The sequence below is a fragment of the Strongylocentrotus purpuratus genome, unplaced genomic scaffold, assembly GCF_000002235.5.
Source record: "Strongylocentrotus purpuratus isolate Spur 01 unplaced genomic scaffold, Spur_5.0 spur5_scaffold_10, whole genome shotgun sequence".
Taxonomy (NCBI): Eukaryota; Metazoa; Echinodermata; class Echinoidea; order Camarodonta; family Strongylocentrotidae; genus Strongylocentrotus; species Strongylocentrotus purpuratus.
This window is the reverse complement of record NW_022145595.1, coordinates 13007745-13034181: the sequence shown is the minus strand read 5'-3', so window position 1 is coordinate 13034181 and position 26437 is coordinate 13007745. Positions and strand designations below refer to the sequence as shown.

Sequence of the window (26437 nt, the reverse complement as noted above, 5' to 3'; positions counted from 1 at the left end):
CATGCCTTTTGTACATCAAATTTCACGTTTTTCCTTCTTTCTTGTGATTGAGATAATGTACTCCCCCGAAAGCAAGATATAGAATGCAAAATGATATTCTACTTCACATGTTATGAAGTCGGATCAAGAACACAAATAAATACGAAGAAAACAAAAAAATTGTGAAATTTTATGTACAAAAGGCATGGAGAGTTGTTCACAGATGATGTCATCAAATTGAATACCGCCCTCTAGTGACTAGTCATTTCAAAAAGCTCTTACTTCTTTATTCCTTGCCCGATTTTGTTCAAATTTTCACTGATTTTATTCAAATCTTTTAAACTTTACATAAAAGTAACTTAGTATGAAGGTTTTGGTTTCCTTTAAAGGAAGGGGCTTTTTTTATTTTTGTCCGCGTGACACAACCCTAGTCAAAGGCAAGATATTCCTATAGCGTGACACAAACACGGTCAAATTAATTTATTCTTGGCAGGCTGATATAACCACAAAATAATTTGTATTTGTTGCCTAACAGGTCAACAAGTTATACTGCGTGCCCCATAACAGGGAAATGGTCTGTTTGACAACACTGTGGTTCAATGAACTACATTGTACATGTACATCATCCCAATCCTGTCATTTAACAAATCTTTTTTCAGTGATGCTATTTCTGTCTTTTTTTAAGCAGCCATAATGATTTCTGGGAACTCTTATATTTTTGTCAGTTTGACAGATAGCGGGTCAAACATATTTATCTTGTCAGACAGGACTAGTGAGAAGTTTTGACAGAAGACCATCACAACACAATGGTCAAACTTTAAAAAAAATAGTCCTGTCAGTTTGTCAAGTCCAGATACTGTACATGACATGTACTCCCATATTATTATTTTTCATTCATCCACCCAAGCTCTTAAATGAAATTTCCACAAATTAATATATTTTTTTATCTCTGGTGGTCCGTGAATGGTTTTGATACGTGTGACCCATGGGCCAAAAATGTCCATATAAATTATAAAGTAGCTGCAAATTTGACAAAGGAGCTATTAAATGGGGTGGGCAGGGGTGGAGGGAGGGGGTGGGGTGGTGGGCGTTCTGAATAGATGTTTTGAAATATATGAAATAATATGATAATTGTTAGAGCACAATAGAGTATTTTATTTGTAAAAGAAGCTACACTGTACACTAGTTGTACGACACATGATCCAGCGACATTTGCTTTCCATGGTCAACACACCACACTATGTGAATTCCCAACATCAATCTTAGAACAAACACCTACATGTATGACCCTAACCCTTGCCCCTATTAACATAGTTTACATGTACCTACATGTATCCTAAAACTCACATGTAACCCTTCCCCTAACCCCGTGATGAATTATAAATGGACATATTGTAAGAATTATTTCTCCGAATTTATTTCAGTGCGGATGAATCAGATGATGAAGCAGAGGAGGAGGAGACAAAGCCTGCGAAAGGAAAACAACGTTCTGTCGATTCAAAAGAAGGATTTAGCAAGGTGTGTTCATGATTTCAGTTCTAATGGTTCTTGTAAATGTTGGCTTACTTGGACTGTAAAGCAGGGCTCCCACTTAGCCGAGTTGGAGCCTCGAGTTGTGGCGAGATGGCGCGATGTTATGGCAAGCCGTTTTATTATTAATTGATATCAAGAAATCAATTCTTGATATCAAGAAATAATTTTACGTTGTAAAGCAATGGTATATTTTGATATCAAGAATTCAATTTCGTGATATCAGGAATTCGATTTCGTGATATCAAGAATTATGTTTTAATGATAAAACTGCTTGCCATAAGATCGCGCCAGCTCGCCACAACTCGAGACTCCAACTCGGCTAAGTGGGAGCCCTGCTTAACTAGCCTCTTTGTATGATTTGTTAATTTGTGTTAATGGGAACAAAACTTACAGTTTACTCAGTTTACTAGGAATTCTCTTGTATGTTATCAAAAGCATGAACAAGTTTATTCGCATCATGTTGCCAATTTAATTTCATATCTTTATCTACGTGTACTGTTTGTTTCAGCTTATTTGTTGAAGGAAATGCGTTATGAATTCCTTTAGAAAGTTATTTATGAATGTTCTTGTGTACACCTGTATGTACAATGTACATGCTAGATTCAATAATGCATCTTATTAAAATAAAAAGAAGATACCCAACCTCCTGTTTTAAAGACGACAGGTGACCTTTGAACTTCATTATATCTGTCTACATTAATAACAGGGATTGCCAGAGGTAGAATATCTGCAGATTTCTCTCCCGGAGTCAGTAGAGCTCACCAAAGTTGGCCATGTATCGAGCATTATTGGATCACTTGGTAAGTACCTGTATATCAAGCTTTATTTCATATTGTATATATTTTTGATCAGTGTTCTTCAACTTCTTTTGTTTTAAATTTATTTATTTTCAATCTGGGATATGTTTCAATAATCATTGGGTTTTTAGGTAAGTAAAGCAATCATCAAACTTTATTTTGGATATGTTTCGAGCATCACTGGATCTTTATGTACATGTAACTACAATATTCGTCAAGCTTTCTTTATTGAAAACCAGCCAAGGATATATCTTGGAATATCATCGGGTATTTAAAGGACAAGTCCACTTCAAAAATAACTTACTTTCAATAAAAGCAGAAAAATCAGACAAACCAATCAAAACAAGTTTGAGCAAAATCGGATAGCTAATAAGAAAGTTATGAATTTTTGAAAAAGTATGTAAAACTATGGAACAATGAGAATCACGACACAAATTGCCAAGATGATTATCAGTTTGTGACGTCATGTCCTCACAACTTATCAATTGCTTTATATAGTTTAATCCCATTAATTTCCCTTTTTATCCCCCACAACTTGATTTCCCCATGCCTTTGCCCAGGTTATATGATTTGTATCATTATTGCGTGCATGACATTTCCCAAATTTTTTTATGAATTTTGAAGAATTGATACTATTTGCCGAATATTATATTTCATAATTATTGATTTTTATATAAATAGTTTATCAAAATTCTATTTTTCATGATTTAACTGGACAAAAATTACTCTTTATTTGTGCATCCACACAAAAACATATTACTAACAATCTAAATTGGATGCTGGTGTGAAGAAATAAGATTCTTAGGGTGAAAATAGGAAATTTATATTATCAATATAAAGAAAATAATTAGTGGATAGTGAGGACCATACGTCACAGACTCATGAGTGAGTTGCCAATTTGTGTAGTGATTTAAAAAAAAATTCATGTCATTAAAAATTCATAACTTTCTTATTAGTCATCCGATTTTGCTCAAACTTTTTTTGATTGGTTTGTCTGATTTTTCTGGTTCTATTGAAAGTAAGTTATTTTTGGAGTGGACTTGGGCTTTAAGTACAGTAAACATGGTCAGGAGAAAGAAAAAAATGAAAGATTTAATATAATTACTTCACACATGTACCGGTACATGTTTTATCTAAACGTTTGAATTCTACATACATGTACATATAGTTGTAAATCACTACATGTAACACATACATTGTACAATGTATTTCAGTTGAAATTCCTGTAATCTGTAATGTATTAGACTGACCTAACCCACAATAAATGAGAACAAAGAAGTCACTCAAAATTTCAATTTTTAAAATATTTTTTTCTGTCCGATGGAAATTCTCTTTGCTCACATTTTCATACAACTTAACATCACGTAATAAACATAGAAACATGGCATAGAAAGATAGCATATTGTGATAAAACCAAAATAGTATTCAGTACATGTGTTTTCAGTTAGACTTTCATAATATGTACATACATGTAGAGGAGTAAAGAACTTGATCGGACTGATTTTATGTACAGATAGGGAGAGGAACAAAGGAGCTTGAAACGGAAAGGATCTTAAAAGCTCACACACAGTGCAACTGATGGCCCCATTTTATATTTCAATTGAATTTATTTCATAACATTTGTCAGCAAATGCGGTTAGATCTGTCATTCAACTGCGTAAAAATAGTATATCTGACCACCTAATATTTTGGATCTAAAATGAAGACGGTATTCAGTTACTATTCTTTCACAGGCACATTGTTTCTTTTAAAAGAATGAGTAACACATTTGTTCATTTCTTTCTTTCTATTTGTTGTTGTGTAATTATTCTTTGTAATATTTTTTACCCTTTTACAGGAGCTAAAGCAAAAGATGTTAATTTCCAAAAGATCAGAGAAAAAAATGTGTAATGTTTTGATTATTTATTGGTATCGTATCTTGGTGAAATACAATTTTAAAAAAGTTACTAGTAGTACATTTGTAACATTGAATAATGAACAGTCTACAGAATGATTCACCAATGCACATAGTCTGGTCTAGATTAATTTTTCAAAGAAAGATGTGGTAACATTCTTGCTTGAGGGAGAGGCACATACATGTATGGATGTTCAAAAACCAATATAGGAAATCCAGACATTGCCTACAGCACAAAGAAGCAGCATCATTAATTCATGGAATATGATTCACTTTGACTCATAGGTGGGAGAGAGAAAGAAAATCAACTTTAACTTGTAGAACGGCTTACTGGCAAAGCCAAGATGGCATTTTGAAAGGTTATTTCGCTTTGCAATGGATTGATCGTCTGAGCGTGCGTTAGACGTCCAAGTTTAAAAGCATTCCCATTGATCACATCACTTTCTTCTTTTTTCCAGGGAGAACTTTTGAAAGTGAGGAATGTTAGTCTTGTAGTTTTCAGACTTGAGGCAGTCTGGGGGGTGTTTCATAAAGCTGTTCGTAAGTTACGCACGACTTTACGCACGACTGGTGATAAGTTCTTGTGCTACATGTAAATGATTGAGAATCTGATTAGCACCCAAGAACATGTTCCAGTCGTGCGTAAAGTCGTGCGTAACTTACGAACATCTTTATGAAACACCCCCCCAGGTTGTATTTAGTGCTTTCGTTGTACAGAAAATCAACTAATCCACGGAAACCAGTACATGTAGAAGGACTACAAAATGTAAATTGGTTGATTTTGGCATTATTTGACCAAGGGGTAAAAAAGTATTTTAGATTATGAAGATTCTGTCTTCCTTTTGGAAAGACATATTGAATGAATGTGTGTATTTCAAAGTTGAAAGGATACATTTTGGGAAGATGAGAGAGATTTATAGAATATTTGCTATGAGATGGAAATGGGGACATGTAGATAAAGAGAGAGAGAGAGAGAGAGAAGGGGGAGGGGGAGGGGTGGGAGATTAAACAAAAAGAGAAAAAGAGAGACAGAGAGACAGACAAATTAAGGCAGAAATAATGTAGATAGAGGCATAACAAGAAAATGAACATACATGTATAGAGTGTGACAAGAGAGACAGACAGAAGGAATTTGAATTTTTATTTACATGTACCCTTTTGCTGGGCACACATTTGTTTACCCCTCCCCCCCCCCCCCCCTTCCCAAACAAAAATAGAGGAGAATATCAGTGGAGGAGGATAATAGTAACGGTCTCTTTGGGCTCTCCGTGGAGTCTTGTAAATGTCAAGCGGCTTTGAACCATTTGGTGAAGCTAAACATTTGAGATTTATTGTGTTTGTCAGAGAAAAAGGAAAATACTTGTTTACCAATCCATCCAATTGCATTGTGTTGCTGAAGCAGCATTCAAAGTTGCCTCTTAGAATAATAGCCTCCGATAGCCTGTCATGTTTATTCTATGAAATGAGCAGTTATCTTTTCATCGTAAAATAACATTTGAGTAACATTTGTTTTCTTCAATTTTTGTTTCATTTTTGTTTTCATATAAACGAATACAAATATAATAATGTAAATAGCCTGAGATGCATATTAAGACAATGAAGCTAGAATAAAGTAGAAGGTTAGGTCTGATATGTCTACAACAAATAAGAATAAAGATAGTTATGATATGATATACAAATCAAATGTGTTGGAGCTGCATTAGAACCAGTATATGTTTTTGGCTTTAAAATGTTATGATTTTGTTCTTGTGATCTGATCGCATTTAGATAAACTTGATAGAACAAGATGTCAATAGAAAAGTAAACCCGTCCCCATGTCACTCCCTGTCCTAGGTAAAATAAGTCATCGGCGGTGTACTCACCCCTCATATTAATTACTAATCCAAATCACCATGGTAACAAATCCCCCACGATGACAAATATACCTCCATATTTACCCCAATATTTTTGTTGCCTTTGTTACGATACTTGCCCTCCTTGCATGACCTGTCAAGGAGAGGACGACTTGTCTTTTGTCAATAAGTCATCAAAAGCATGAGTGCGTGCCTGTTTTGTAGTTTTAAGATGATATTATATTTTATATTGCTGCTTTTACTCTGTTAATTTTTCAAAAATAACAATAAAAACAGAAAGGAAAAAAAAAAAAAAAAAAAAAAAAAAAAAACCGACATGTTATTATTCATGTTTACTCTTCCTACCCAACATGTAATGAGTCTAGACTTCTACATATTGTCTACATTATTTACAAGAAGATGGGGGTACATTAGCTCGGTGTCTTCTGCTTTGTGTGTGTTCTTTCTTTCTTTCTTTCTTTCTTTCAGTCTTTCTTTCTTCTTGTTCTTGTTCTTGTTCTTGTTCTTCTTGTTGTTCTTCTTCTTTATTTTCTTCTTCTTCTTCTTCTTCTTCTTCTTCTTCTTCTTCTTCTTCTTCCTCTTCTTCTTCCTCTTCCTCCTTCTTCTTCTTCTTCTTCTTCTACTTCCTCTTCTTCTTCTTCCTCCTCTTCCTCCTCTTCTTCTCCCTCCCCTCCTCCTCTTCCTCCTCTTCCTCTTCTTCCTCTTCTTTTTCTTCTTCCTCTTCTTTTTCTTCTTCCTCTTATTCTCCCGTATTCTCCCTCCTCTTCCTCCTCTTCCTCCTCTTCCTCTTCTTCTTCCTCCTCCTCCTCTTCCTCCACTTCTTCCTCTTCTTCCTCTTCTTCCACCTCCTCCTCTTCCTCCTCTTCTGCTTCTTTTCTTTATTTCTTTCTTTCTCTCTGTGTTTCTCCCTTCCATTACTTTACTTGCAAATTTAAACAAAAAAATATGAAGTGAACAAAAGATATCGTGTGTCAGTGATTTCAAATGCTTTGAATTAATTGCATTAGACTAATAAAGAAAGAACAAAACAAAACAAGGACTACTTTTTTGTATCTTTTCTCTTTTTTTTAATCCAGAGTAATTTTGATTTACCCACAATGAGTGGTTTAATTGTCTAAGTTGCCTCATTTTATCTTTATTGTGCGATATGTGAGGCAAATATAGTGTACATATCATTTTAAGGCTTTGTGATGTATTTTTGTAACTGATACATAAATTTGTTAGTATAACATTTTCAAAATTCAATTAAGATCATCTTTGGGGTGGATTTGGTCTGCATGGACGACTTCCGAAGCCTTGAGCAGAGCCTAAAGTCAGTCTCTGGCTCTGTCAAGTAGAGTGACTTATAAAGTACAGACCCCATTGTAGTCTCATGGTGCAGACACTCTTACGCATCACGTCTGACATGGGTTTGTGTCTGCAAACTAGGGCGGGGTTAACTACCACTTGTTCCTAATATGAGTAATATTTACCCCTTCAGTTAAGTTTATGAGAATCAATTTGTGGTTTCCTGCGTGTTGTCAGCCTCTTACAGTATGAAGATATGGCTTAATGACGAGCCAAATTAACCCTGCATTCAGACTACCAGCATTTATCGTTTAGCTAAACGATGAGTTTATCTAGTCTGAATGTCATTTAACAAATATAATTCGTATAACGAAACGTTGTATACAAAGCACCTGTTTGAGTATCATTTTGAATGAAACATATAAAGAATCAGGATACGTCGTATCGTACAAAAATTGTGTAACTGGACTTTTTTTTTGCGAGCGTCATTTTAACTGACCTCTTCGAAATTAGTTTCTTTATAAGACGTTTCTTTATAAGATGTTTCTTTAAATGTTTTCTAGTCTGTTAGGCTCCTGTGACTTTACGATGATTCTTATATAACGTTTCTTTATACAACGTTTCTTCAAAAGATGTTATCTACAGTAGTCTGTACGCTCCTTTCAGTATACGATGATTCTTTATACAACGTTCTCTCAAATAGAAACGAGTTTCATATAGACTTTCTGTAGTCTGAAGTCTGAAGTCTGAACAGGCCTGCATTAGTCACATGTGTTGACTTGGATCATTATTAATATTAATGTCCTTGGTGGGGATTCTTACTCGATCAAGTCAGAAATAGAAGCTAGGAGAATGTTATGACAGGCTCTTCCGTCAATAAAATGTTGCACATAGCTCAAGGAATCTTCTGCTTTGATCTGCATTTATTTCTTGATTGCTTGTGATTAAAAAACCCCACTGGAATATCTTAGTAAAGTTCAAGCATTGGTTGTAGCAAAGATCAGATATTATCCTGTTTACTACATTTGAATGTCAGTAAGAAATATATGAAGCAAACATTTTTGCTTATTTCTTCACCTTTTTCCTGCTATTTATTTGAATAATTTGAATCCAATATTCCCTCACAAACATTGTTACATGTCGATAATTTCTTTTTTTCTTTAAATTTCCCTGTGTTTCTTTTCATTTCCTTTTTTTGTGGAGGGGGGGGGGGTGCTCTTTTCTTGTACTTCATTTTATCAACTTTTCTTTTCCTTTTTTTTTTTGCAGACTGCTTTGCTTTGTGTTATTTTATTTATTTGTATATAGTTTAGTTTACTTTACCTTTAGATGTTATACACTGATCTGACCTGTTCGATGCTATTCTGTTTGTATTTTTTCTACTTTCTCTTATATTTTCCTTTTTTTTTAATTTGTTGGCATTGTATGTGCAATTCATGTTTATTTTTACTTTTATGATATTACCAGTTCTTTAAAAAGTGTTATGTCCTATGCATTCATGCCAACAATACTTTATCAAAGATGGAAATCAAACTTTATAATCAACATGATACGTACATGTACATGTACCTGCCAACCCTTACAAATAATCTGGAATATTCTGTTTTTCTGGATTTTTAGGACAGGTCTGAAAATTCGTAATATTCCAGATTTTCAAAAATTTCATTTTTTGTTGTTGTTGGTTTTGGGGTGTTTTTTTTTGTGGTGCTTAAGCTAAAGCTATCTGTGGTGCTTAAGCTAATTAAATTTAGCTTGTTCTACCATGTGCCGCAATTTAAGAGTTGATTTCTTATTTTCGAAGGCATACCGTGCTAAAAATTGCTAATTCTTATTTTCAAATGTTGGCAGTTATGCATGATATGATAAATCCTTTAATAATGATTTATACATTTATGCTCTTCTACTTGCAGTGATCATCCAAGCTGAACCTAAAAGTCCAGCCCTCAACATCGAGAGTGTCCTGTTCAAACCAGATAGATCTGTTCTTGGTCAGGTAGGTTAAAGATCATATACAGTTTTATTGAAAAAAAGGAAATGGGGAAAGCAGTCTTGTATTGTTCTTGAATTAAAAGATATATGTTAGCAGTCATCTAGTATTCCATCCATGATTGTAGAGGTGTTGTGGTCTAGTGGACAAGTCACCTGACTGTAGATTACAAGGTACAGAGTTTGAGTCCTGCCACGGCACTATTGTCCTTTTGCAAGACGTGAATCTACAATTGCCACTCTCCACCCAGACAGTGTTTGTGTAGACTGTAGCGTATATGCAGTAGGACAGTCCCTCAACGGTTTTACACTCGTGTAGTGCAGGTTATTGTTGTTATAATATCTCCCCCACAAAAATTGAAAATATAAAAAAGGCACATAAATGTATGTGTGAACTGATCTTATGTTTGGTCTTTGGTTTTTTTTCCTGTATATTTGTAGCAGTAAAATATTATAACAGTCATAAAGAACTATACATTTTTCATGCCAATTTGAAGAAAAAATGCAAGATAATATCTGTTCCTATGTTGGCTCACATTGGCTACTTAGAACAGTCAACTTAGAAATATGTACCCGATATAACTGTAACTGATATGAAAGTGTTGCCAATTTGATAGGCTATACAATTGATGAGTTGATTGTGCTTCACTAAACTACTGTCATCAGCTGTTATAAAAATATGATGTAGAGGTGTTGTGCCATAGTGGATAAGTCACTGGGTGAGCGGTTTGAGTCCTGCCGCGGCACTAATGTCCTTTGGCAAGACATTAATCTACGCTTGCCACTCTTCACACAGGTGTTAAATGGGAACCAATAGGAAAGAATTCCTTAAATGCTGTGAGCATCCAAATCGGCAGCCTAGCATAGCCGGGTAATGTTGGAGCGCCTTGAGGAACTTCAAGGTCGATACGTGCGCTATATAAGAATCCGATATTATTATTATGAATGCTTACAATGGTTTAATATATTTCCATGATTTTTTATTCCAGGTATATGATCTGTTTGGCCCTGTCGTCTCTCCCTTCTACTCTGTGCGTTTCAACAATGCAGCCGACATCGAGCAGCATGAAATCAAGCTCAAAACCGAGGTCTTCTTTGCCCCTAAAAATGTGGACGTAACACAGTATGTCTTCACAGAGCAGCTCAAAAAGTAAGTACAGTGAAACCTGTCTATAAAGACTACACAAGAGAGACAACAAGTGGTCTGTATAGGCAGGTGGTCTTTGTAGACAGGTGCCTATAGTACATGTTTCAATGAGAAACCATTTTCAAGGGAAACAAAAAATGTGGTCTTTGAAGACAGGTGGTCGCTAAAGCAGGTTTGCAATGCCTCTGAAGGCCAACCATGTCCAGTTTTCAGGCACGGAGTCTAATTTGACACTTGACCACAATTCCTAAAGCCTTGAGCAGAGCGTAACTCTGTCAGTCCTTGGCCTTGTCTGGAACAACTCAAGTACAGAGCCTATGCAGTATGCCGTCAGCATAGTATCAAAGTGCAGACACTGTTATGCAAAACAAGAACAAAGTGTGATATTTAAGATTTGGATAATGTCAGATGTGCTATGGACCCTAATACATGATGATCAGTTACATTTTGCATTACTCATTATGTTATTTTTCTGTCCCTTGATATCTGAAAAGTTGTTAAACAAAAGTGTAGATCCTTAAACATTTGAAACTCTTCCAAACCTGTACTTTTTTTTCTCTCCCATATCCAGAATGCGTGGCTCTGATGCATCATGGAAGAATGATGAGGAATGCCCAGAAGAGGTTCAGGAATTCAGCGATGATGAGGCAGAGTTGGCAGCAAAGAATTCAAAGAAGAAAGAAAGGAAGAGGAAAGTTCCACAAGGGTGAGTTGCTTATTGCAGTACCGGTACATCAGCTTGCTCTAATGCTCAGTCACTTCTTTGTGTATTTAGCTTGAATATTGTTGCGTATTTATGGCAAGCTGTTTTAACATTTATTCCTATTTCTGAAATCAAGATTTCAATTCTTGATATTAATAATTACCATTGCTTTACAACAACACAAATCTTTTCTTGATTTCAAGAAAAAGGAATAAATGTAAAAAACAGCTTGCCATACATGTAAATACGCAGCAATACCCAAGCCAAATACACAAATGTGTAAATGAGGCATAAACAGCTGATGACCAAGAATAATTAATGCTGTTGATTATCAGAATTTTTGAAAGGGTTCAGTGATCTTCAGCTTGAGAAAAAGAAAAAAATGAGAAAACTCTTAGAACTTGTTCAACTTTCACCAGCACCAACATTTTCCCTTTCCCCTTTTCTCCAAGAGAAGATATGTATGTATTTGTGCTTTCTTGAAAAAAAGAAAAAAGGAAATAGTTTTCATTTCACGGTTTTCTTTAACCATGATGATCATCACACACAATGCACACTGTACAACAAATTGGACTCCTTTAAGAAATGCTCTTGAACGTTGCTCAACTTCCACCAGCACCAACACGCTAGTGGAATATTGTGTTGTAGTGTTGTAAATACTGAACAATACTGAGACTAGCACAATAAATACTCGACCAGAAGAGCCTACAGAGCATAGCTACATGAGAGAGATAGTTACATCACTGGAAGTTGCTCCTAATTGGGCAGCATTTTATGAAGCTCCAAAATAGGAATAACATGTAGGAACATGACTTAAACTATGACCCATTTCGTGTATGCTTACATGCTTGTACCACAAATATCTCTATCAATATGCCACGCTACAGAGGTGCACATTTTAATTTGACAATCACAATGAGCTCACAACACAATGGAATCCTTGACCCATTCCCCCCTCAAACAATAATCCCAAGGGGGGGGGGGGATCTATTTTCGGTTAGAATTTTGAGCTTGCAGGTCTAGAAAACCATGAAAGATTTGAAACTATCAAATTTGAGCATAGAGGGAGACATTTCAGCTAGCTGGCTATAGTAGACCTAATATCTAGACTTACAGATAATGTGTGTGCTAGTAACATGAATCCACTATCCTTACTGGAAGGTCAAATAGACTATTTATGCCACCAGGTGTCCTGGCATTAAATTCCCATTGGTGTTTGAACAATTTTTGTTATCCATAATGTATTTTATTTATAAAGCAAATAATTCAAAGGCTTTACATAGCTTCTTTCTGAAAACTTAAAAATTATTTTCTTCACATGTCAGTTAAATTTAAATGTCCATCTATTTAGCCATGTTAAACAGAAAACACAGTAATTATGATGATATGGCACTGGTGAATATTAATCTGTTTTAAAAGAGAAGTCCACTGACTTAGTTTCAATAAAAACATGAAAATGAGAGGAAAAGATTGAAGCTATGAAGTGGTATGTGAAACCAGATTTATTAATATTATAAATAATTTTGCCTTTGTAATTTCAGAAGGAATGATGGCTCTCAGCAAGGACAACAGGGACAGTGGAGACATGGCAATAGACAAGGTAATCATTCAATGTTTATTTGTTGTTCGGCTCAAAACCATTGATAAGTCATCGGGGCCGGTATTCAATGCGATACTTTGTTTAAGTAAAACTTTTTCTTATCATTTGGCTTAGGTAAGTAAATGTTCTAAGTTGTATTTAGATTACATTTAAGCAATTACTTTCAAAAGCCGCCTTTATGGTAGACTACCTACTGAGCATTGTGACATCACACGGTCAATTGAAAGTAATGCACAATTTGATTAACATAATATAATTGTGCACTGCTTATGATGAATGTGCATGAAAACCATAAGCCTTTCAATCAATGTTTCCAAAATAATTGGCTTAAGTATGTTAGGGAGCTGTCTTAAATTTAGGGTAAAATACTTAACCAAAGGCTTCAACCTAATTATAATACCAAAGTTGGCCAAGTATTTTATTTAAGCCGAAAAACTGAGTAAAATAGTCCTATTTCTGACGTCAGTATTGAATTGAATAACGCCCCAGTATTCTTTCTTGTACCTTTGTATTTTCTGTAAAAAGAAGATGATTCTAACGTTTAGATATAAAGAATGTTTTGTTATTTTAGTTCGGTTTTTATGAATTTCTTTATTGTAGAACAATTCCATGGCCGAAGAAACCAGCCTAGACCGCATCCTCCTCTCCAGAGGCAACCAGCATGCAGACCTCCTCAGTTTGGATCTCCTGCGTTTGGTCCACGCCCCCACCACCACCAACAACAGTTCATGCCACGCCCTTCAAACCAACCTGGTTGGATGCCTAACATGGTGGGTCCTCCAAGAGGGGACTTCCCCTGTCCTCCTCCCAGACAGTGGTACGGTGCTCCACCAAGGCCACCAGGCTTCCCTCCAGGGGTTCCTTCAATGTTCCAGAATCCACAAACCACAGAGCCTCCCGCAGGCCATCAGCCACCGCAGCTGATGCAGATGGAAGGTTCTCAACCTCTGAAACAAAGTGCGTCCATATCCAATCCCCAGACGTTCTCAGCAAGGGGGATTGGTTTTGCACCGCCCTGGCAACTGAAACCACCCCAGCCCCCTGCTTCCTGGGGAGGTGTACCCCTCCCTGCAAGAACTCCGCCATTATTGAACAGTCCTTCAGCCACTCTGCAACCGTCTACAAGCAATGCACCTCCCAATGCCTTCACCAACCCACCTAGCAATCAACCAGTACCACCCTTCCTTGGGTTCTCTCTATTCAACATCCCTCCACCCCCACTGACTCTTCCACCCCCTCCTCCTCCAGGCATGCCTCCAAGGGGTGCAGGCAACCACGCCCAGAAACCGCCCTCCTTGATGGACCAACAGGTGCATCCACCAGCGTCCCTGCATCACTCGGTTTCAAGTCAGATGCAATGGATCCAGGCCCAGAGCCAGCAAGGCCAGATGCCGTTTACTCCCAAAATCGGAGCAACTCCGGTCTCCACTTCCAACTTTGCCCCGGCTCCTATCCCACCGCCTTCCTTCCATCCCCGCATGATGCAGTCCTTTAGACAAGAGCCTAAGACTCAAAATTAACAAGGGTCATCATAGCATCTGCAAAGTGATGTAATCTGTGTTCTTCTTGTATTATCATTAAACACAATATGAGCTTCAATAGTCTTGCACATTAACTTTTGAAATGTGTTAACATTACAGCAACATATTTCTTAACACCAAAACAGGTGTTATTAGCAATACAGTATAAAAAGCGACAGAGTATTATAATCAATGTAGAATTGATGTATGACCCTGGTTTTGGCATAATGATATGCAGTTCTAATCACAGAACGTATAAAAAAAAGAGAGACTATCTGTTCAGGATCAGGCTATTTTCTTAAATGATCTACCATTATAATTTCTTAGTAATACTAATTCTTTGCTCAATTTTCGTTTTGGTATTCCTATATTCCTTTATTAGGGGGTAGATATGAAATAAATCTTTCTGCATTGTAGGAAACGATAAGCATATTTGAAAATTTTGAATGCCCTTAAACCAATATTGTGTTTGAAAAAGAAAAGCTTCTATAACCTTTGCTACATGGAGGTACCTAAAAATCATATCTTTATTTTTAATTTTCAATCTCATACAATTACATTTTAAGGTTTTGCAAGTACATGTAATTCTCTTTCATAGTCTATCCATTGAATTGATTTTGATGTAGAAAAGTAGAGTGTATCATGTTATATTACTTGTTATATCCTCAATTTTTATCTCTCCAGAATATATGTATGTATATTTTGTTCTAATAAGTAGCTTCCTGTATTATAAATTGTTCTTATGCAAATCAATAATACATTTTTGGTAGGAAACTCCAAAATATTTAATTTCTTACATCTATGAATTTTATACAGTGATTTATGTGTAGGTGAATCTAAGTACGGTTAGTATGTAAGCCTTTGTTACCTAGTACATTACAGTTACTGCATCTTTTATAATTAAATCAAGTTTACCATAGGCTTTGTTCATCAGCTTTTTTTCTTAGAAGCTCCTGAAATCATTTCCATGCTTGTTTATAATAATGATACTACTCCTAATGGTAATAATTTTGTATACCCAAGGAGGCCTCATCAGCATCAATGCTGTTCTTCCCGAAGGCCCTGCAATTGTTATTACTCCAGGGGGGTGTTTCACAAAGATCCTAAGTTGAACTTATCTCTAAGTTGGACTTAACAATTATGGAAAGCCGTTAGCATCCTTGAAAATGTTTTGTTAAAGTTATTTTAAAAGGCATAAAATGTTGATTTAAATCATTCATATTTCCTATTATCATGGGAGGTTTCATGTTCTTGATGTGGAATTTATGAAAAGTCTAAAATACTTGAATTTTTGCTTTTGAATATTTTTCAAAATAAGGCTACAAATGGCTCTCCATAATATTTAAGTCGAACTTAGAGATAATTTCAACTTAGGATTTTTGTGAAACACCCCCCAGGGATTGCTGCGTATTCATTTACACCTGGGTGGAGAGTGGAAAGTGTGAAAGACGTTAGTGCTGAAATTTGAACCCTCAACCCTTTGATTGAGAGTCAAGTGAATGAACCACTGCACCATGACACCTCCACTTATAAAACATGTTTATACAGTAAAACCTTCTTTAGCGACCACCTGTATAGAAAGACCACCTGTCTACAGAGACCACATTTTTTGTTTCCCTTGAAAATGGTTTCTCATTGAAACATGTACTAAAGGACCACTTTTCTTGTCTCCCTTAGGTGGTCTTTTTAGACAGGTTTCACTGTAGCATAACCAAAACACAGTAGACTACAAACTATTTACATCACTTGTTACGTCAAACATATGTACCATCAGCATCATGTTCATTTTATTTCATTCTCATCTCTTTATTCTTCATTATTTACTTAACCTTTGAGCTATTTTTTTATTTTTTTATTATTTGTGCAGTAATGATTGTACCATTGCAAGTTATCAAGACGATACATATGTGTGACCATCTTTAAACATGTTAATTGCCAAAGCCTCAGAAATAGGCAATGTAATCAGTTCAATAAATTTCATTCCATAATTGTAGGATACTCAACTATACCACTCTAAATTCAAATTCATCCTGCCTAAAACGATGGACCCTCTACTGATCGCATCCAGCTGTCAGATTGTGTTGGGACCACACGCTGGGTTTTTGCATTGGCGCGAAATTCAAACCTAGCGGTGGAACGCATAGGATCAAAGGGACTGCTTCGTCAAAAGTCCATTTGTAGTAGGTCCATGCTAAAACCATGTTCTGGTGACCATTGTGCTTGAGAATAGTGAAATATATTTTTTATGTAGGACACGTCTTCCAATTTATCTCCTGTTTTTGTTTATCCAAATGCATATTAACGGCGAAAGGAATGCTTATTCATTTACTATTCACATGTAGTATGTTTGTAAATTTGGAAGGGAGTGACATTTTAATTACTCTCCTTCATTCAGAATGTCTATAATAAATATGGCAGAAATTCATGATTACTTGTTGATAGTTTTTATTTGGTAGGTGTGTGAAGTTGAAAATATGGACCACGCTTGATGATGTTTGATATAAATTAATAGGACTAGATATAACAAATATGAAACATTACTCACTTTTGATAATGTTTGATTTAAATCAATAGGACTAGATATGACACATATTGATGTACAGTTAACCAGGCATAACTGGAAGTACGTCACACAACGAACAACGAGTCAAATATTGGTCAAGTCAAATCGTTTTCTTGGACAAACTATGCAAAAAGTATTGCAAGTCCAAATTTGCAAGTCAAACATTTCTTGTTTTGCAGTACCAACTCCGAACATAATAGACTGGTGCAGAATTACGGTAACTGTTTATCTATGTAATGTTTTATTTGTGTGCTGAGAGCCAGGAGGATGTTTTATAGTGTGTGTAAGGTATAGGAGCAAGTAGTATCCTGACTAGACACTCAACAGACAATAATATTACAAATCATTTTCATACTTGATAGCCGGAATTAACTGATTTGATGAAAGTAGGCAAATTTTCGTAATGTAACCAAAATTCATGCATATGTCTTTGTGAAGCGCATCATTCAAATGATTTAATTGACCTGTTATGAATAAATTGCATACTTTAGTTGTTCCTAGGTAGGACAAAAGTGGCTTGCCCTACCCAGGGACGTGATAGAGAAGGACTGGAATCAAGCCGCTCTCCTTTGACCCCATGCTCCAAGCCGCCGAAAAGTTATGCGCTAATCTGCAACTGTTGACCAGATGGTGAGATAAAAGAGCGCATGAATTTCAGGATTTAGAATTCCTACATCAGAAAATGGTATCACAGCAACTGTTCGTTGTCCCTGTCAATGATATCTCATCCATTGTTGAATGTGTAAAGAGGAGAACAAGCGAACACAAACTTGTGTAATTTCATCCTTTTTTAAACTTCAAAAATACAAAAAAACACGCATTAGCAAACTTAATATTATTGAAGATTGTAAATCATGGATCAAATAACGGGACATTAAAACATGCACAAATTAGCGCATTATCCTAAACTATTGAGTTTTTGTCAGGATGTAATTTTTCTTTTACCAACTCTGGCACACAAATTATAGGAAGGACGGAGTACTAAATTTGAAAATTTGGCATCCAGGGGTCCGCTTTAGGGCCCTGGGCGGGGTCCAGGGGGCAGATCTCCCGGAAGCTCAGGGGTTTTAGGCATTTGATTACGGTCAGATGAACATATTTTTATACCTTATTTGTGACACTGGCAGGACACTGATTGGAGTGGGGTCCAGCGGGCGGAGCCCCCAGAAGCTTTAGGCACTAAATGACGGTCAGATGAGTATCAAGGGGCCCGCCATAGGGCCCTTGGTTGGGTCCAGGGGAAGGAACACTTTTTTTCAACAAAATTAAATAAATCTTTCCCTTTACCCCCTTCTTTTCTTTTTGGTACAAAATATCATCACTGAGGTGATCGCGGGGCTACTATCATCCCGAGCCGTGTTCATAAAGGTGTCAAGCTTCAAATCGCAAAAAGGTATAGTTAAACGAAAGTAACCAAATAGGTGAGGGGTTGAGATCAAAATGTTAAGTTCATATACCGGATTGGGTTATTATATTATTTATGGCACAATATGAAAGCAATTTTTTGAGAGAATGGGATATTGCTTCAGTTGTTGAGGACATTTTTTTTTTTTTTGGTCTCGAAATTTGAAAATTTGACATTTTGCTCCGTTGGGGGGGGGGGGGGGTAAGGTCAGCTTTTTTAGTTTTTTAGGTCAGCCATGGGAATAATTTTTTTATTTCTTTTTTTTATTATTAAAAAACAAAAAACAAAAAAACAAAAAAACAAAGGGGGGGGGGGGGGGGGGGGTTAGCCCCCCAAACACCCCCTGCGTACGCGCCTGTGTGTATGTGTATATGTAGAAATATATACGTATAAAGGGTATTATAATTTGTATTACACATTGCTGTAGAATACTTCATGAGAAGGTTGTGTTTTAAGAACATGATTTGCATTATTTGAATTGGCCATTGTATCTTGCAACTTGGTTTCCGGTGGGGCCCCGATGATTGCAGGCATTCCGTCCTATCTTTTTATAACCTGTACCTGATTGTTAAGGTATCTGTTCGCCTGTTCAATGCAGGGAACTGTTTGCCTTCTTTTTATGCAAGGGGGGGGGGGGGGTTATGTATCTCGCTGGTCCGAGCAAGAAAGTAATACTGTTCGCCTGTTTAACGCATGGAACAATGTCGCCATCTGTTTGTGGCCTCGATGCAGAAAGTACTCTGAGTTGGACATGGTAGCTTCATGATCCAGTGTATTTAGTTTTGTAGTGTATGCAGATGCAGATACTTGTATAAATTGATCGAAAAATTCGAAAGTAAAAATACCCAGGTCCTTCCCAGGGGTGGATTGTAGCAGTGTAATATAAAAGGGGAAAGTATGACGACGGTTTATCCTTCTATATTCAGTTGGGAAAGTTCGTGTTGTAATTGTTGTTATTGTCATGATGTTGATATTCAGGTTACAAGAAAACATCCTCCATTAAATCTCAAGTAACCGCAAACAAAACGAATTCTGTTTCCTTTGTTACTTTGAATGTAAAGTGTTTTTTTTTTTAATTAGCCCTATTCAATTGCCTCATAAAATATAAACGTTACTAAGATCGTGCCTCAATATCTCAATGGAAATGTTTCTGCTGTAAAAGTGTCACGCGTTGCGCGATGTAAGTGGCTTTCATTCTATTTTAACAATTTTATCTACACCTAATTGTATGATGTACGTGACCTTCGTCTTACTGTTGATGTTATATGTATTTATCTAAAATTCCTCAACATTCTGTAGCAGAAAAGATACAGCAGATATTGGTATAAAACTGTTTAATGAACTCCCAGAGTCAATCCGCTTAGCAAGTAACTTTAGTAATATTTTCACCAGATTGATTTCTCAACTAAACCCCCACCCTTTCTAGATATAATTTTTCCCCCTCTTCTGTTTAACTTGCATTGTATTTGTTTTTTAATAAATATTTTTTTTTTTACATTAATTTATTTTGATATTATGTATTTTTTATTGTTTAATTTTGTGTTTTTATCTGTTTAATCATCTGTATTTTGATGTACCATGTACGGACATGTTGAAAAACAGCTATGCTAAGCTGAAAGCACCGTATTTAAATAAATAAACAAACAAAGAAAGAGTTATTATTGTACTCCAAATACTACTCAATCAAACCAGGGGTAACTGTTCATCAAATAATGAACTAATGATTGATTTCATGTGATAGAAAGATACAATCTATGGTTACATCCATTACTGCAGCAAGACTGGAGATACAATATAATGTCACGATTGACTGTAGGTATTTTAATGATACAGACCCCATGACCATCTTTCAAAATTGAAAAGTGTTGTATATAAATTAAAGATTCTATGTCCTTTTTGCAGCCAACATCACAATTTCAAGTTCAAGTTCAAGTCCAAATTTATTGATCATGCACATACGAACATGTATGTCCTATCTGTGAAATTTAAACTTTAGCGGTGTCCTAGAATGCGCATTATGCAAGGCGAACCGTTTAACTTCTAGACTCCACCGTCAGACACTATTGAGTGACTGACTGACATTTTTTTCTTTGGTAATAACATCTAGATTACTATTCATTAAAAATGCTTATTATTGGCCGATGAACTATGCTAGCAACCAAATAACATCAATGCATGCATTCCACTGCCAATAGCATTGATTGATTTATTCTGTGTTGTTGTTTGTGTCTTGTTACTAGATTCTAATCAGCCTTTGGATAGCCCAAATCCTCCTATCAGTAAAGGGTGAGTTTTTATGCCTTTGCAATGTTTGATGTTCTCGATTAGTTACACCCAGCCTTACCTTATTCCACATATATTCTTTTGTCATGTGTAAATTTGCAATATTTGTTTGTTATATATTTGTAAAAATGCAAAAGAAAAAGAAAATCAAACAGGAATAAATAAATCAAATCAAATCAAATCAAATATGCAGATAATGTCGGGATTTGTTAGTGTTGGATTGGTTGATTACCCCCAGCCTGCTGTTCTTTTGTCTGCCTCTTCGTTATGTTCCAAATGAGGCAGAAGAGAGATTCGAATTTGGAGTAATTCAACAAGGGTTTTTAATGCTCACATGAAAGCTGCCCTTGTAGCCATGGAGCTGGAGAAATACAGAATTGACATTGCTGCTCTGAGTGAAACACGTTTCTCCGAGTCAGGAAGGCTCGATGACATGGGCTACATATTCTTCTGGAGCGGCAAGCCGGACGGCGTACGACGAGAGGCTGGAGTGGGATTCGCCATCAGAAAAGAGATCTTAGTGAAGCTCACAGAAATGCCTAAAGCGGTGAATGATAGAATTATGACAATGGCGGTACCACTGACGAAGAAGGGAAATGCTCAGTGTATACGCACCAACCATGACTAGTCCGGATGAAACAAAGGAGAACTTCTACAATCAGCTTAGGCGAACGTTGCGGGACACCCCCGGACTGACAAGCTGATATTGATGGGAGACTTCAATGCCCGGGTAGGACGAGACTTTGAGAAATGGCAGTCACGATAGGCAGGCACGGAATCGGTAAATGCAACACCAATGTAGAGCTACTTCTAGCGCTGTGCTCTGAGTTCGAACTCCTACTGACAAACACCGTGTTCAAGCAGAGGGAAGAACACAAAACCACCTGGATGCACCCTCGCTCTAAGCATTGGCACCTGAATGATTACATCATAACAAGACAACGAGACAGAATGGATGTTCACAGCACAAGAACTATGCGTGGAGCTAACTGCTTGACAGATCACCAGCTACTAAGATCAAAGATTTCATTTGCTTTACGTTCAAAGCGTAGGAAGCAAGGAGCTACTAAACTTGCAATGCTGAACACAGACCGGCTACACGTCAACACACAACGGCTAAATCTAGAGCAAGATATGGAGAAAGCTCTGACGAACTTGGAAGTGCAAGAGGGATTGACAGTTGATCAGACCTGGGCATCACTCAGCAAAGTAGTATATGAGACAGCGAGCAACACCCTCGGTAAACCAGAGCGAAAACACCAGGACTGGTTTGACCCAGAAGACTCCGAGCTTCTGATATTCATGAAGAAAAGGGATGAAACACACCAACGTGTATTACAGACTAGAAGCACAAGGTCCACCACCACCGCGTACAAGGAAGCCTGCAGACACTTGCAGAGGTACACACGGAAAATGAAAACCGACTGGTGGGAGAAAAAGGCAGAGGACCTGCAGCGCTCCTCAGACAATAATGACATGAAGTCCTTCTACACTGGACTGAAGGAAGTCTGGGGCCCACAGACAAGGAGTACAGTTCATCTCAAGTCCCTGGACGGTAACACAACCTTTTCAGACAACAAAAGAGTGCTTGAACGATGGTCGCAGCATTTTGAGACACTACTCAACCAGCCAGGAGATATCGAGTCTGCAGCGCGTGATAGGATCAACCAGCGACCTGTAGTTACTGCACTCGATGATATTCCAACACGAAAAGAGCTAAACCTGGCAATTGCCTCCTTGGGTGATGACAAGGCCCCCGGAGTGGATGGGATACCAAGCGAGATATGGAAGCACGGAGGAGCCACACTAACCAACAGTTTACTAATGCTGATACAACAAGCATGGGCCGTGCCCGTACATGCTCCGTACCTCAGCAATGGAAGCAGGGGCGTAAATCCCGGGGGGATGGGGGGGGGGGGGGGCTGCATCCCCCCTGGCTTGAAGTAGGGGGGATGGCCTGTACAATCATCCCCCCTGATATTACCAAAACAAACTTAGAGAGGAAAAAAAAGGAAGAAGAAGAAGAAGAAGAAAAAATGTGATTGTTTCAATTTCAGCATAATGCATGAGAAATTAGTTATTTTGTTTATGTATAGCCTACACGTATACAGTATGTCACGATAAGGAAACGTCAAGGCTTCCGCGCTTCGTACGAGAGGGGGAAACTGAATTCAGATAAATAGGGCTTATTAAGAGTCGAAAACGGGGCAACGAATCGTCTTCTTTCTCTAATAGTTTAAGGAAACGTCAAGACTTCCGCGCTTCGCGCGAGAGGGGGAAACTGATTTCAGATAAATAGGGCTGATTAAAAGTTGAAAACGGTTATTAATGATTTAAGGAAACGTTTAAGTTTCCGCCTATTACCCACACCCCCAATAATGAGCGAGCGTGTGTGTGTGTGTGTGTGTGTGTGCGCGCGTGTGTGTGTGTGTTGTGTGTTTGTGCGTGCGCGATCGCGCGCGCTTGCGTAAATTAGTGTGGGCGTGTGCTAGTATGTGAAGGCTATCGCCGATCATCCCCCCACTCCTCGGTACGGATTTACGCCCCTGAATGGAAGGATGCTAATATTGTCACCATCTTCAAAAAAGGAGATAGAACTCAATGTGGAAACTACAGAGGAATATCGCTATTGTCAATACTGAGCAGGGAAAGTTTTTGCCAGGATCCTCCTTAACAGATTGAATGCCCACATAACACCAGATATATTGCCGGAGACGCAATGCGGATTCAGAAACAACCGGAGCACTGTAGACATGATCTTCTGCCTCAGACAACTACAGGAGAAGTGTATCGAGCACAACCGATCCCTATGTGTGGTTTTTGTCGATTTTACTAAAGCCTTTGGCACTGTTGGTAGGACAGGTCTTTGGCAACTACTCCGAAAGTATGGATGTCCCGAGAAGTTCACCCGAATGATAGAGTCCCTACATACGGGTATGATGGCTAAAGTCAAGGAAGCAGGCGAAACATTCGACAGCTTCCCTGTAAGTAACGGTGTAAAACAAGGATGTGTGTTGGCCCCTACGCTGGACTTTGAGGAGGGCGTATACATACAATCACGTCAAGACGCCGACCTATTCAATGTCGCACACTTCAAAGCTAAGACGAAGTCTACACAGATTCTCGTGAAGGAACTCCTCTTTGCAGATGACAGTGCTCTTGTTGCTCATACGCCAGAGCAGATGCAACATGTTATAGATGTATTTTCATCAGCATCAAAGAAGTTCGGTCTACAAATAAACATCAAAAAGACTGAAGTACTATTCCAACGAGGTACAGACCACCGAGAGGGGGAGGAGATCCTAGTGGATGGAAGAGCCCTAAACCAGGTAGATGAGTTCACTTACCTCGGCAGCACTATATCCAAAGACATACGCATCGACTCTGAGCTGGTGAAAAGAATGGCAAAGGACAGCAGTGCCTTTGGAAGATTGCGAACCAGGCTATGGAACAACCATCGTGTCTCAACGAGAGTGGAGTGCAAAATCTACAGGGCTATCGTCCTATCCACTGTCTTATACGGTGCGGAAAGCTGGACTCTCTACAAAAGTCAAGTAAAGAAACTTCACGCGTTCATGATGAGACACCTCCGAGCAATCATGATAATCAACTGGAAGGACAAGGTGACCAACAAAGAGTTACTAGAACGAGCAAACCTACATCCTATGGAGGACCTGCTCATCAGGAAGAACCTACGACGGACAGGCCATGTCATCAGGATGCCCTCTGAGAGGTTACCAAAGCAAGTACTATTTTCGCAACTACCCGCTGGCGAAAGAGGGATTGGTCGTCCACGGCTTCGGTACAAGGACGCGATCAAGCGGAACCTTAAGCGGAGGCAAATTGAAATCAAGACTTGGACAACTGCTGCAGGCCTGCGATCTGTATGGAGAACAACTGTAAAGTGAAAATGAAGGCGGTCATTGCCGCTTCGCGACAGACAGCTACTACTACTACATGAAAGCTATGCAATTTAGTGGCGTATGGAGATGGGAGGGGGGGGGGGCGTCAGCAGCCCGTCCACAAATTGCAGTTTATCTGAATATTAGGCGGACAGAAGCTTTTCTGGCAAAATCAAAGCATCTTTGGATGGATGAAAATGATATCAATTTTTAAACCTACTAATTACTGGGAAGTTTCCTGAAAGGATAGGATTCTATTTTGGCTGCGATATTTGCACCAAAACATATTACATGTATATTCACGTTTGTACCCACAAGGAGTATTCAAAGAACTACATAAGACTTGTAGAATTGAAATGGTTGCGAGCGCTCTTCTTTAAAAAGCATGTTACCTGTTTGATTTTTGATTGTACGGGGTGATTTCGACAGTGAGATAACTTGAGTCAGATCACATTTTACTTTTACCATGGCATCGAGAATTTATCGAATTCTCATTTTCAACAAAGTAGTTAAAAGTATAATGACTTTTGAAGAAGAAGAAAAAAGATTCTTTTTAATATAGCAAACAATTAAAGACTGTGCTTGTAGTAGACATGTGTGTATGTACTTAACTCACGATCATTTTCCCCTGGTGTTTCTTATGCAGGGATCCATGGTCATTGTCCTGAATCGAATCCTTGCCCTTCTTCTTTACACTTTGATGGCATGGCTGTCAAGGGTGTGGTCTTTGGCGGATCATCAGCAATGACAGCGTAGGATCCTACGATAGTTATTTGCAAATCACCAAATGCGGGTAAACAGACAGGACAAAAATACCATGGCAGTCGTAATAGCCCGCCCCACCCCCAACTTAGTGTTATTTAGGGTACGCATATGCGTGTTCCCAGCGTAATAGCAACATGTAGTGTCTAGTTTCTATTCACTTCCAAAGTATAAATCAATACCTATTACCCTAAAATCTGTTCATTTAAAAGAGATATCTTCATAAGCGTCGAAACAATAAGTATACGTATATGTGCCGTGGTATAGTTGGTCCTCCGACAGATTCGAGGCTCGAGTCCTCCCCCCCCCCCCCCCGCGGCGATAATATGGCAAGACATTAATCTATATTGCGATTATTATTATGCAATTGTGTAATTTTTATTATCACAACGAAACATAGACCTATCATTCCCTAATATGAAAATAACACATTTTTCAGAAAACGACCCCTTCTTTTTAGCTCCGGGTTAACTTTCGACCTTTCCCCGCATTTGCTTAAAATGTGATTAAATGATCTGCATTTGTACAATTATCACAAAGTATTTGGCTTCACCTAAGTCTGGGAGGGGAAAATCAAACTGAATAAATGCTACCCTCGGGTTTACCCTCCCGGTATAACTGATTGGGGTTATGGAGGTGGACCACTACATCGGGGTAGACATTTCTTTTATCTGGCCACGCACATATTTTATCTACGAACTGGCTTATTGAAGCAATGTTTAAAACATCCAGTTGCTTCATTTCTTTTTACGAGTACTCTAAAAGTCTTTTAAGCAACGTGACCCAGTGGGGGTGTTTAGCCATTTTAGTTCAGATTCAGAATCAGATTTATTTCCATTGAATATGGAGATGGTTACTGCTCCCAAATGATTTTCGTTATGTTTGTATAGACGAATATTAACTCCCACACTCTCCACCGCGCTGATTGGTACTTCTTTTTGACGGAACAGTTATCAATACAATCATTTTAGAATTGGATATGTTTGAGTAACATGCTATTAACATATCTAACGTTAAGATCAGAAATCAAAGAGAAGTGTATATTTTATGTAAGATGCTTGCATTACGTAAGAAGGGACAGTATTACAATCAATTTGGAATTTTATGTAAACAAGGTTACATTAAAAGTTGGATTAAAAGTTGGACGTGGTGATTTACGAGAGTGAATGACCTAAAGGCTCGTGGTACAGGCTTAACATTTGACTGGATCACAAAGAAAGCAA

At 37.7% G+C, this 26437-nt stretch overlaps 2 protein-coding genes across 2 annotated transcripts in view; both read left to right on the top strand.

The window, feature by feature from the left end:
- LOC105441791 (bromodomain-containing protein 4-like) overlaps positions 1–14571 on the top strand; it is a 30056-nt gene extending 15485 nt beyond the window's left edge. The window contains exons 3-9 of the mRNA XM_030979552.1: positions 1404–1497; positions 2219–2312; positions 9254–9336; positions 10319–10479; positions 11048–11182; positions 12721–12779; positions 13380–14571. Of these exons, the coding sequence (XP_030835412.1) occupies positions 1404–1497; positions 2219–2312; positions 9254–9336; positions 10319–10479; positions 11048–11182; positions 12721–12779; positions 13380–14299 (1546 nt within the window). The 3' untranslated portion in view covers positions 14300–14571. The remainder of the gene's footprint in view (positions 1–1403; positions 1498–2218; positions 2313–9253; positions 9337–10318; positions 10480–11047; positions 11183–12720; positions 12780–13379) is intronic.
- A 6729-nt stretch (positions 14572–21300) lies between these two features.
- Positions 21301–24458, top strand: LOC115921853. The gene is made up of 2 exons (XM_030980110.1): positions 21301–22432; positions 23251–24458. The coding sequence occupies exons 1-2, from the start codon at positions 21301–21303 to the stop codon at positions 24456–24458; spliced, it is 2340 nt and encodes a 779-aa protein (XP_030835970.1).
- Positions 24459–26437: the final 1979 nt, after the last annotated feature.

Bases quoted from the DNA above. Each gene is read 5' to 3' on its own strand.
- LOC115921853 (XM_030980110.1), top strand. From the start codon at position 21,301: ATGGCAGTCACGATAGGCAGGCACGGAATCGGTAAATGCAACACCAAT. The intron at 22,433-23,250 runs GCAGGGGCGTAA...ACATAACACCAG, and splicing joins TCCGTACCTCAGCAATGGAA to ATATATTGCCGGAGACGCAA.